This window comes from Falco punctatus (assembly GCF_963210335.1).
Source record: "Falco punctatus genome assembly, chromosome: 6".
Classification (NCBI taxonomy): Eukaryota; Metazoa; Chordata; class Aves; order Falconiformes; family Falconidae; genus Falco; species Falco punctatus.
This window is the reverse complement of record NC_137585.1, coordinates 80,065,272-80,078,557: the sequence shown is the minus strand read 5'-3', so window position 1 is coordinate 80,078,557 and position 13,286 is coordinate 80,065,272. Positions and strand designations below refer to the sequence as shown.

The following is a 13,286-nucleotide window of genomic DNA, read 5'->3' as shown; positions in this document are numbered from 1 at the left end:
AAACACCAGAATGTTTCCTGGCCCTAGAGCTTCCCGTGTTGGCGGGAGACAGGAGCCCTTCTGCAGAGGTGTCTTCATGGTGCTGAAGCAGAGAAGTGCCTGAAGGCACTCTGCCATGACCCCTCTGACTGGGGTACGGTGGGCACTGAGAGACTCTGAAGAGCCATGTACTTGGCAGAGGCAGACAGCGATGATGTGGGACCTTGAGAAGCTTGGTAGTGTGGAAGACAAAAGAGCTGGCACTGAAGACAAGAAGGGCTGGCATTCATGGCACACAGTGCCCTGACTGTTTTAGACAGAAGACTTAATGCTTTCTTGTGTGTAACATTTTCTTACAAAAACATCTTATGGTCATCAGGGGAAACCAAACAGAATCTTTCAACTGGTACCCACTGTTATTTGATGGAAGCCAAATATGTCACACTAGATTAGTTTGATTGAAAAACTCGTGGTAAAAGCTCCCTCCACCCCTCTGAAACTCATTAAGAAAAAGATAAAAGAACTTTGGTTTGGTAGAACAGACTGTTCACTGAAGCAAGCTGCCATTTAATTTCATGCTGAGCTTGCTTAATTACTGCACAAAATATGACCATGAGGGATGTAAACTTGTGTGTGTATTTTTGAATGCGGGTACAGGGCAAGGGAAAAGTTTTGCCAATATGGCTTGTAATGATCTTTTGGCTCCTGACTATAATTTCTGAAAGTTGCCTCGCTGTTTTGACAGAAGCATCCCAGTATAACTAATTCTATTTAGTGGAATATGTTAAATTGGTGCTTGTTCATGCTTTGTTCTAGGAGACCAGCTTTCTCTAATGTTATTCTCCAGTCGGTTGCCAGGAAATAACCAGGGCATTAGGCTTAGGTAGACAGCATCTGCCGTGGGTGCCATGACTACAGGTGACATCAATACTAAAAAGTTGTGACTTTGGTCAGTTGTCAGTGGGACAGCTCTGAGCTAGCCTTTCTTATCTGAATGTCTTCTTCCCACCAGGAAGGCTTCTCCTTCAGGGAGAATAAAAAGTTCAGGAGTAAAAGAAAGAAGAGAGTTAAAAAAACCAACTATTTTTTTAACCCTCAGCCTCTGGAAAGATTATGGAGCAAGTCCTTATGGAAGCACTTCCAGGCAGAGGAAGGATAAGAATGTGGGAAGAGCCAGCACAGGTTTCCTTTGCGCACAGGGTGCACTTTGCCTGAGCAGCCTGATTGCCTTCTATGCAGAGATAACTGGCTCTGTAGATGAAGGGAGAGCACCAGACAGTGTTCACCTTGATTTCAGCACAGTTTGCAACACAGTCCCTCCTAGCAATGAAAACAAATTGAGATTATAAGGACAGGATGGATGGACTACAAGGCAAGTGAAAAACTGATGGTCCATCAGCTCAAAGCTTAGGAGTCTAACAAGTGGCATTTGTCAGTGGCTGATACTGGGATAAATACTGGTTTATTGACAACCTGGACAAAGGGACAGGATGCACTGTCCTTGCCCTTTCAGATGACATCAAATTTAAGAAAATGACTGAAACACTGGACCACAAGGTGAAATGAGGCAGCAGCGTGCCATTGTAGTGATGAAGGCTCAGCACATACTCCAACAGCAGCAGCAAAAACAGTACCTTGGAGGTGGATGGTTCTCCTCTGCTCAGCACTTGAAAGGCCACACCTGGGCAATTTGCCACGTTTTGAACCCCACAGAACAAGAGACATACCGGCAAACTGGATGAAGCCATAGGCAACCTGACCTAATTTTTAACTTAGCCCTGTTTTGAGCAAGGGCTCAAAAGACTACAAAGACCTCTAGAGGTTCCTTCCAATCTAAGTTATTCTATGATTCTTCTCAAATTAGTCTTCTTTCCAATCGGTTGATATGCATGACCTGGAAAATACTGGAAAACACTGCTATCACTGCACTGAGGCACTGAGCCATGCAGCAGATACATATTCCCAGCTCGCCGCTGACGTGCACACAACTCTTTCTAGTGTTCCTCTGTAACTGAACAAGAGAATTGCTCTGCACTGAGGAAAGTATGTCTTGTATGGCCAAGAGTTCCAAGTAGAAAAACAAAACAAAAAAAAATAAAAATCAGAGATTGATTATTCTTTGGAATCTGCCCAAAACACTTTGTGGAAACAGGTCAATATTCAGAGTTTGACTGCAACTCAGCATGGCTGACAGAACCTCTGAACCCTCTAATTTCCTGCAGCTCAGAAGCTCGCCCAACTGGACCATCTTGGAGTCAAAGACCTCAGGGCTTCAAGATTTCATGATTGTCATAAGGGAAAAGAGTTCTGGCTTACAGAACTACGGACAAGCTACACAAAGAGATGACCCCAGTATTAGGACTGATTCTCTTCCATAAAGCACTTTTTATAGATTGTATTCTATATAAATTATAGATATTCTATATAAATTACACATACATAATACTAATTTTTCATAAATATTCATTGCAAATTAGGAATACCTGTATTTATACTGTTTCTGCTTGATACTTAAAAAAGCACTAGATTTTAAGAAATCAGACTCTTGCTTTCTCCACAGCACTGTAGTAGATAGCAGCCTGTGCTTGCAAGGGCCCTGAATTCCTAACAGATGTTCCTCACTGCTGTGTAGGCTATTCTCAGTGCTTTTTTAAGAGGTGCTCAGCATTGACTTTGCATTTTTCACGAATCCATAAATATTTAGGCTACAGTGGTGACTGATCCTCATGAGTGACTTCTGTGCACAGGCCAGAGTTTCCCTCAGCTCTAGAGAGCTATAGCTGCTAGGCCACTTTCTAAAGAGAACTCCACATCTTTCATGAGGAAGGACACAAACCCATGTAACAGACCATGAGCCAGGACTTGCATGGAGACCACCCACTTCAGGTTCTGAGCTGCTGGCCACAATTAATCCTGAACTGGTGACACAGCATATCGCACTCAGAAGCTGACACAGCATGGTCCTCCCATGAGGATAAGGAAAACCCCTCTCCCACCCCACCTGATGCCAACAACCACCCTGGTATGCATTTTTGTTTTCAAATCTGCATCCTTTAAGTGGCGACAGCTGGGGGCTTGGGTGCATGCAGTACTGAACACACTGCTCTCTCTGCCCTTGCTTCCTTGGGGCTTCCTTCATTTCATCAAAATGTCTGTTATACACTATGCTGCTGCGTGCTTGCAAATAATTGAAAAACTTACTTCAGCATTTCTTACCTTGATTTCCAGAACGTTTTGGTTGCCTCTTGAGATGAACACTGGCTTTTCAAAATGCTTAAATACAGGATTATTTACATAATCAAAATCAAAGAACAAAGAGCTGACACCATCAAAAATAAAGAACACTTTGGTTACAAAGGGTGGTTGGAGGTTGAAGGCTTTCAGTGAAGGAGTTGTACAGCAGATTATCTCTGAACTAGAGCGGTGGCTACATGCCTGTAAGAAAGAAACAGAGGCAACTGCAGTAAGTACGTGCATAGGAAGTCACTGATGAATGTAACTGTTCTTTAACAATACACATATATTGAAAAAATAAACACCAGAGGTCTTGCTCTTCTTTAACCAAAGCAAAATTCTGATCAGTACTACACAGCGTTTATTTAGAGCTGGGAGAAAAGTACAAAAACTTCATGTCAATGCTGTTTGCACTCTTGTTGAGGAAATGTTCAAGTAAACAAGCTTCCTGGCCTGATTGTTCACAGCACTTTTAAAGTAAATATTTTGCAGATAATTAATGGAAAATGATTTCCAAAGCCAAGGACCATCAGGAGGCTAGCCTGATGTACTGAGCAGCCGTAATTCAGCTTACCCAGCCTATGTCAGTGTGATGGCCACATGGATTTCTCTTCCTTTTCTGCTACCAAAGCAATAGCAAGGGCCCAGAGAAGGTAAAAACAAGGCCAATGAATCTGACTGAAATAGCAGAAAACAGAAATAAAGCATTGTTTACCCACAGTGTAGCTAAGTTTCTGTATTTCCAGAGAGGCACTATGGAGTCTGTGAGAAACTGCTTTAAAGCCAAAGCCACCGTGGCATTCTGAATCACAAAAGCTCAGAAAGTGTATCTTCTTTCTAAAAGTGTATGTGTAAGGCCCCAGATGTGCAGCATTTGGTGCTCAGGTACACAGGTGTCATGCACGCCCCTCCTGGGAGTGCCGACCATAGGATGTGCTTCACACTGCATCTTGGACCAGCAGGAGGGAGATATTTGCCCTGCAGTGCAGTGCACGAGCTGCCTGACAACAGGCATGAAGCCACGCTTACCCCTCACTTTGCTGTTATTCCTTGTGAGGGCCTGCTCTGGCGGTCCTTCCTGGGGGGAACCTGCTGGTGCACCCACACTCCAGGAGACCTGCCAAAGCATGCATTGTGCCATGGGAGTGTGATCCAGTGCGAGATGTCTGGCCAGGGTCCTTCCCTCTATCCCATACCACCTTGATCAGACTCAAGAGACATACAAGTTGGACCCTGGGTCAGGGTCTCTCTCATGGTCACTCTGCCACGTCCTTCCTAAAAGGACTGCTGTGTTCCAAGCAAGGACAGAAGGGATTTGCAGGCAGCCTGATCTGAAGCTGAGTTTAGACAGTCTTCATGCAGTCAGGATTCATCCAGCCTGCATCCAGACACCTGCATTGGAGTTATGTCTAAACTGTCTTTATAGTCAACAGAGGGAAACAGGATCACCTAGAATGGGATTCATCTGATCCATTTTAGAAAACAGCTTTAATTAGATCAACGATGCTCTAGAAGGGTCAGCTTCTCTCTCTTGACTGTGAAGGTTTCTACATGACTAATTTGATTATAATGTCAACAGCACATCTACAAGCATCGATGGGAGGCACGGTGGGTGCCGGGCAGCACCACACAAACCGCAGAGTGGATTCTTTGTGATTGTATCACGTACTCCCTTCTCTGTGCCTCCCTTTCATGCTGCCTACTGTGGCTACGGTTGAAGGGCTTCTGCCACAGAGTTGCTTCAGCTCCACAGAAGTATTTCTCTTCCAGCTGTATAAACCTCCTGTAAGTAGTTCCCTGCACACTGCCTGTGTACACTCCCTGAACAGGGCCTGACAGCAGAGATTACACCTTTCTTTAAAAAAACATATAAATAAGAATGGCTAACATGTGCCCTGGTAACAATGGGGTTGGGGCTTAGCTCCTAGTCATCATAAATCTGACATTTGTTTTACAAGAAATTTCCCTGGAAAAGCAACAGTGCTGTTGAATACCTTTGTGCATCTAGAGGAGGCCAAAAAATACACATTTTTCTGTTTAGTTTTTCAAATTAAGTTGGTTCTCATTATAAAATGCTGCCTGAAGGAGCTGTGAAATTAGTTTACATTTCTGTCTAATATGCTAAATTAATGCAATGTAATTTTGCTGTTTCAAATCAGTGACATAACTGTTCAAGCTATATCAGTTATATACCCCCATTAGCTTGAAAAGTGGGATGAAATTAGCTATCTACAAATCAGCACTTTTTCTTATCACCACAGCAATTCATGTTTCTATGCATAATGTTGTGAAAGCTTGAATCCGCCAAGGGAAACATTTTCAAGGCTCTGAAACCAAACACTAGAGTTTTAGAGCTCTACTACAAGGGTTACATGTCTGTGAGCTGTAAGTTCAGCACTCAGTTAAATAATTTGGTGCAGCTCTCAGTGATGCTAATGGGACTTGCATCCCTGAAACTAACAGCCCGTTTAGATTCCTAGCACAAATGCAGAAAATATTTGTGCATCCCCCTTGACAAGAAGGTAATCTGTGGGACGCAAGACAAGGCAGATTTTCGCTTCATTTGCTTACAGTATTAGACTATTCTTCCTCTTTTGAATACCTTGTTATACACCATTGACCATATCTCAGGCTTTGCTATATCACATGGATCTAGAAATTCATTTGAATCAGTATGGTAATAAGATGCAACATTAGTATAATGGATGATCAAGCCATACTTTTCCATGAAATATGAATATTCGTAAAGGTATCTATCATATTGTGTAGATTCTAAAAAGGGATTACTAATACATATATAATTATGAAACCAAATATGTCAGGTCATCATTATGTTTATTTGATTAATGTAAATTCATTAGACTTTTTATCTACTGTAGAGTAGTGATATCCCTTAAATGAATAACAGTGGTATTCATAACTTTGTTTGTGGCTATCTATTAGAATCAGATACTTTACTTTATCAGGCTGGTCTCTGAAGCAGCAGCTTTCAGAAAATGGTAAAAATCTAATAATGCTCTTTGGAGGAGATGCAATGTGACTGATTGGTAAGGTCACAAAAAATCTTATTTGCAATGCCCTTATTGGTACATGATTTGACATGACATTTTTCCCTTGAAATTGGTTTTAACAATTGAAGAATATGATGGTTTAGTTTTCAAGAAATATTGGATTGAGGCTCTAGAAGGAAAAAACCCTAATTCAATAAATTGCCTTCTCAATTAAGATACTGCCTATCACCCAGCACCTTTAACTTTTATTTAATTAGGCTTTAAAATACATTCACTTTAAAAGCTAGGCCTACATTCTTCTTGTGACTATAATCTACATCTGAAGACAATAAGGAAGAAAAGATGTAAAAATTATGGAGCATTTTGCAAGCATAAGTAAATACTGTTCCCCAAAGGGAATAATAATCCGTTGCACGATGAACATGACTCATCACTTAAAGGTATGTATTCTTGTTTCATTTGTAAAATATGACCCTTGAGGCAATTAATTCAAACCTGACCTACAGAATCTGAACTTCACTGCCCAATTCATTTTTTTTTTCAGCTGATAGAAAAACAGCAGAAGTATGAGGAAGGATCTCTGAGCTCCAGAGGTCTCCCAGCAGCTGACCCAGGTAAGAGAGGGGCAGCTGGATGTATATTACAGGATCTGTAGCAGTCAGAAGGGAGAAAAGGGCCAATTTGTCCTTTCATAAAAAGTAAACTTTTGGACTGCCAGTGAGGAATGAAAGATGAACGAGGTTAAAGACAGACCAGGAGATTCTTCAACCATCTTTGCCAAAGGATGATTTCTCAATAGAAAGAGATGAGAATTCATGTCCATCTTAAGAAAAGCCCATTCAGACGGCTTTTTATGTGCAAGTGTAAGACGGAGCAGTGACACTCAAGCAGGGTATCTTGGAAGATTTTTCAGAGAATTCATTGGGTTTTGCTGACATTTCAGGTAGTGCAATGAAGAGCTCTAATGGTTTGGTAGCATTTTTATTCTAGTTGTCTTTTTGGATGAAGACCAGGGAGATAATATTTCTAGTCTATCGGATCACTGGACCAGAAGGTAGAGTAAAACTTCTCTTGCTCCTGGGTCTGAGAGCCAGCCCTTCACACGACACGACCAATATTGACTGGGAGTCTGAATTCTGCCCTGGGCTTGGGATGGTCAATGTACCTGCTAGCACCACATCCACAGAACCCTGGTGATTTCACAATGATCTAGACCTTTTCCCTGACACCATCTGCTGCACTCTTTCCCTGGCAGAAGACGTGCCTGAGATGCAGATTTGGCACAGAAAGAAGAGCCAATGGTTCCCCTTCATAAGGGAAACTCTTTGCTGGGCTTCTGTGGCAGCCTTATGCCACAGAGTCAACACAGATAAAGGACCCAACCCTGAGTGTCTTCGGATAGGTAGTCAGGAATACCTTCAATAATCATATGCTTACCATCCACAGCTTCCAGGATTATCATTATTGAATAAACCTAAGGTATTCTAGGTATTTTGATGAGTATTATGAATATGGATTGTTCATGGACTTGTAAACATTGAAGGAACTGTAGGATATTTTAAAATTCTCCTGTAATACAGCAGGAAATGGCATCTAGCAGGGAGCAATTAAGAAATGCTAAAGACCATTCAAGAGACTCAAGAAGTGATAATTAAAAGTCTGTGGAAAGAGATGATCGTGCATAGCTACAGGGTCTGTTGTTGAAGGTCATGCATTAAAAGGTGCTTCTCCCTAATTTTGCAACCTTGCATATTTTGGCACGTTCACAATTAGAAGAGATTAAGCAGTGGGAATATATATCTCCACATGAGTTATTGGATGGAATATTAAAAATGCTACAGCAAAGGATCTCCAAATGACCACTTGTTCACTACTGGGGAATCAATGCAAAGTACAGGCTTTCAAAGAGAAAATACTGGCCTCAAGTGCTTCAGAAGCAGAACCATGACTAGCACGACTTATGGCAGAGGCTAGAAGACACTTATTTTGTAATCAAGCTCCTGATCACACACCATTCCAAGTTGTGTGAAGCTTTTTTACAGGCACAATGCAAAGTGAAAGGAAGGAATGAGCTTCTTCCCTCCTTGTGCGTGTCAACAGGAACTGGATGTGTGAGCAGAAGTGAGAGGGTTTGTGTATCCTCATGCATTATCTAGAGCTGTCAGGAATTTATTCAGCACTGCCTAAATTCCTATTTTTTGTTCCTAGTCATAACAAATGGTCAAAAGAACTCATGAAATAGAAATTAAAAAGAAACACATTGCAAGTGTTGAAACATATGGTTCAATATCTCTAAAACATTTTTTCACTTGTTGAAATACCAAATTTGAAGAAGGCAAAATGTATTATTTTTATAGTGTTAACATAGTATGTAATATAAACACAACTAGTGTGAACAGAGTATTGAATGATTTTAAGGAAATTTAAATAAATATGAAATGAAAATGACAAAGTTGAAGCAAGGAATTTTTGCCTTATAGAATAAAACGTTTCAGAAATACTGAACTTCAAACATAAAAGCTGAAAAGCTCAACTTAAATGTTTCTTCTACAGGGCACTGGCATATTGCCCCCAAAACTTTTCAGTCCCAGAGAAAGTGCATTTCTTACAGGGAGCTGTTCCAGAAAACCTCTTACCAGTTGTACCACTCATCCTTTTCATCAGGATAGAAAGAAACAGGCAAAGAAGAGCAGACATTCCAGGACACATCTGCTGGCTCTGCTCCCTGAGGCTTTGGGATGCAGAGCATCCCCGACAACTCCTGCTGCTTACAAAAGCGACCCTCCACTCACACTGCAACTCCACCAGGGCTCTAGGCCACAGTTAAGCCTGATGGAGTGAATTAAGGGTCTGAGGACAGACAGCTGACAGGAAAAGGTGAGATCTTCTTTTAAACTGGGCACCACCAGTTTTAGGCAAATGGGAGAGGGTATGTGAGGTGGTTGAAAGAATGAGCAGAGCTCTAGGAAACACCACTTACCAGGAGAATTCGGAGTGGTTTGGTTTAACTGGAAAAGAGAAAGGTTGAATCATAATGTACTGCAAATATATAAAATTAGCAGGAGAGACTGGTAATCTGTTGTTTGTGTCCACTGAGGGTTAAAGAAGAAGATAGCTAATTAGCAGCTAGGATTTGTTGGTTAATTATTAGGAAGAAGTCTTTCCAAACCACTAGGTAAGCAGGTAAAGCAGCTCTCTCCAAAGCTTGTTTAAGCAAGGTTGTGAAATTTCTTTCACAAGGAGCTTTAATAACACCCTAGACAAATATCTGTCAGGCAGTGGTCTGCATACATTTGTCCTGCCGCAGGAAGTGGGCCAGGCTAGGTCTTTGTGGTCCCTCCCAGCTGTACTTTCCTTTGATGCTTTGGGATGTGTTTCAGTGCTGGCTTTGGTTTTCCCAAGAGCCAGAGTTTCTGAATGCTGACAAAAGCAGCTTCTTGGAGGAGGCTAGTGAGAGAAATCTGAAAAGAAAAAGGGCTTAAGTAACAACAACAACAACAAGACTCAGCTCTCCTCTAAGAAGCAAGATAGATAACCTCAGCTACAGGGCTTCTTGATCATTTTGGTTTATATTCTCCCATTTGTCTGGGTTTAGTCTATTCAGGACCACAAACTGGTTTCTCCTTTATAATGGGATAGCTGGTCATTGCAGTGCTCTGGAACCCTGCTGGAAATAGTTCCTCATCGTGGTTTATTTTTGTGAGGACCGGATGAATTTTTTTTTGCCATATCACTTATGCATAGAGCCCAGCATCTCCACCACAGGATGGGGCAGGCTGCAGCCTTAGGCATCCTCTCCCAGCAATTTCCTCAGTTACACAGTGCAGTCTTGTTTTGCCACTTATAAATCTTCTCCTTCTCCCTGAGAACTAATATCCTTCCTTGAGAAATAAGCTTGAGGTAAAGACTAATGGCAGAACAAATGGCAAGCAGAGATGGGCTGCCACAGAGACAGGGAAAGCCACCGAGTGCCAGAAGCCTTCAATTATAATAGAGCAAAATATATTGCTTGGGCAGTGTCAAAGTATAAAACATTCTAGATTATAATCTGTTTGAGGTTATATTCCACACTTTGTGCGGGGACAATGAACTTGTGTACAGCTGCTTTTACACTGGGGCAGATTCCTAAGAGATCAGCAGTGGTAGGGGACAGATACCTTTATGGAAAAGGAGGGTCAAACCTGCCTCTTCTTGTGTGTTGGCAAATATAATGCACACTGCAAGGTATAAGAAGAAAAAGGGAGACAATTCTGATTGTCTGTGTCCATGCCTTTTTTTCAAAAGCAGGTTAAAAGGCAGGGTGGCAGCAAACCACTGCTCAAAGGAAAGGCTGCTCCCCAATATCCGGGGGAGAGAGTAAACTCTACAGTGTTCGTTGCCTGGAGTTGCCAGTCACTTATGGAGAGTGGATTTAGTTCTTTAAAACTTCAGATCCTTTCAAATCTATTCAAATTCTGACGAAGTCCCAAATATTTGACAAGCAAGGTCTGAGGAGAAGCAGTATCGCATATTTTCACAGGGGAACCGAGAAAGCAAGCGAATGATCTTTACTTCTCGTATCCACACAAAGCAAAATCTAAAGAGCTGATTTCAGCAATGATCTTTTCTTTGGAAATCTTTTGTACTGGGAAATAATCATGCTTACATTACTCAAAACCTAATAAATTTTCAGTTTGGTTGATTTCACTGAAATGTTTTGCTTTCTGACTCATGGGTAAAGTGTCTTTTTGATAACATTGAACACTGTTTCATTGCAGGGGCACTGATTTTCAGATTAAAATCTGAACCCATTAACTTACAAGCCACGATTACATCCAGCTGAAATTCAGGTCCTAACACTCATAATATTATACAAATTAGGATCATGAAGAATATTATGACCTTGAAGCTATAAAAGACTGCAAATTTGCACACATACTGTTTAAAATGCTTTGAGCAAACCTAGATCTAATACTTGAAATTCAATACAGGAAATAGTGTATGATGATCATTAGAAATAAGCTGAGAATATGAACAGTAACGTAGCATGTCATAAAGAGTGTAGGTCAATTTAACTTCAGTTAGGCTAAATAGACCTTACAGGATAAGAAAACGTTGGAAGTGCAAGACAAATGTGCAGGCAAAAGCTGGCAGGAAACAGTTCCAGTACAACTAGCCAATAAATGTCATCTTTGCCTTATAAAAATTAAAGAACATCACATGGTCACATCTGAGTACCTTATTTAGATACGTGTATTATCAACTCAGGTCACAAAAGAAGGCTCAGATCCCTGACTGACCTGTTCGTGCACAGGTACCCAACTGTAAATGTCCAAACCTCTCTTAAAACTTAGTTGCTGAACTTTGATAAATTAGGAAAGATTGGCCCCAACAGGTAATTTGGCAATCAGAAATTCTTCAGAAAAATAATTTTGATTTTACGTGTTTTTCCTCTTTCTTTGATGTCTGTTCTATTTTCCAGTTATATCCAGTCACCATTTGAATATACTTCCTAGCTATCACAGCAGCACTCGCTATGTAATCTGACATACCTGTACGGCATTGTTCTCTGTTTATTCACTGAATTGGCATTGTTAAACTACAATATAAAAATCTTGTTAGCAGACACTGTAAAAGCCTTAGTTCTTTGGAAGAGGTTTCTTGGAAACTGTTGATCTACCCCCAGCTTAATTTCGCATTTGTTGTTGAGTTTTGCCTGCACAGTGGAAACAGTCTGTACGGAAAACACCAAAATGTCAGTGGAAGCCGTGGAAGTTTCAAGGTATTTTGACTGAAAATTCTGTGCCATTCACCACATGAAGATGACAAGGTAACAGATTGTCTTCTCCAAGACTGACTCACCACAGAGAAGTTCATTCCCAGTTTAGGTACAGTAATCACCATCTGAGGAAAGCACACTGAGTTCAAGTTGATTCCCTGAGCTGTGATTGTACTTCCACCACTAGGGAAAAAAAAAAAAAAGAGAAAAAAACCAGAAGATGGGTCGGATAATGATACATCTGCTATGATAATCTTAATTACAAATTATATTTTAGAGTAAATGACAACATAAAACCAGAATTAGAGATATACAGGGTGAATGCAAATACACAGCTGAGCAGTGAGATTATTTTTCTGAGAAACAAATTTTACGCTTGCTGTAGCAACTAATCAAATACAAGAAAAGAAAAATAAATTTTAAAATGGTGGTATGCCAGAATATAAGCCAAATGTGTACATTTTAAAGGAGGGTGTATACTTGTACTTAGCATTTGCCAACTTACTTAACTTATTGGTTTCAGTGGTGCTGAAAAAGGTGTCTTTTTTACTGCTGACATTTTTTTGGCAAAGGCAGGTGGCTTGGATTAGAGCTACTGAGACCATAAATATATCACTTAAAAACACACACATAATACCATACATATATATTCATAATATTTATGTAGCACTGGATTTAGACTATTTTAAAATCCATTTGCTCTCCTGAGTACCTCTGACTTGTCACATTAAATGATTTTCCTCACTAATCAGTTTAATGCCCAGATGCAGTATAGGAGACGCACTTTGCTGTACAGTAGGTATCTCAGCAGGACATCACAGGTATGCTCAGCCGCAGCTGGGAGTTACATCACATAAAGAAAAGAGGCGCCCTTCCCCCTTCTCCTTCACCTCTGAAAGGAAATGATCTGCCCTTTGCAGCTGCACCATAATAGAAGCAATTGGCATGGCAGATAGAGATAAAAATGCAATTTCTTTTGATAGATTGCTGCGCAGCATAGCCATTCTTCTTTCATTCATTACTTTTCTTATTTCTATAAGAAACTTTTACTCACCCAAGGAAAGATTTGGCTGGATGAATTTTTAAAACAACCGGGTCTTCCCTGTATGTGAAATGACCGCCTGCATCTCGAATAGCTTCGTCGATTCCTACCCTCACACGATATTCCTGGGGAATTTGTTGTGCCGGCGTGTAGCACTCCACAGTGCTTGCTGATACGCTGGAAGGACAGAAAAGGGCCTGCTTGTCAGCATTATAAAACATGTACTCAGTTTAAAACACTGTCCTTTAGTAAGCCCCAACCT

The 13,286-nt window shown here is 40.9% G+C and overlaps 1 protein-coding gene across 3 annotated transcripts in view; it reads right to left on the bottom strand.

The window, feature by feature from the left end:
• The window catches only part of MET (MET proto-oncogene, receptor tyrosine kinase), a 91,300-nt gene that overhangs the window by 19,070 nt on the left and 58,944 nt on the right, over positions 1 to 13,286 (bottom strand). For all 3 annotated transcript variants that reach the window (XM_080390997.1, XM_080390996.1, XM_080390998.1), the window contains exons 9-11: positions 13,037 to 13,201; positions 12,066 to 12,165; positions 3,196 to 3,414 (exon numbers count right to left, since the gene is read on the bottom strand). In XM_080390997.1, coding sequence (XP_080247123.1) covers positions 3,196 to 3,414; positions 12,066 to 12,165; positions 13,037 to 13,201 — 484 coding nt within the window. The remainder of the gene's footprint in view (positions 1 to 3,195; positions 3,415 to 12,065; positions 12,166 to 13,036; positions 13,202 to 13,286) is intronic.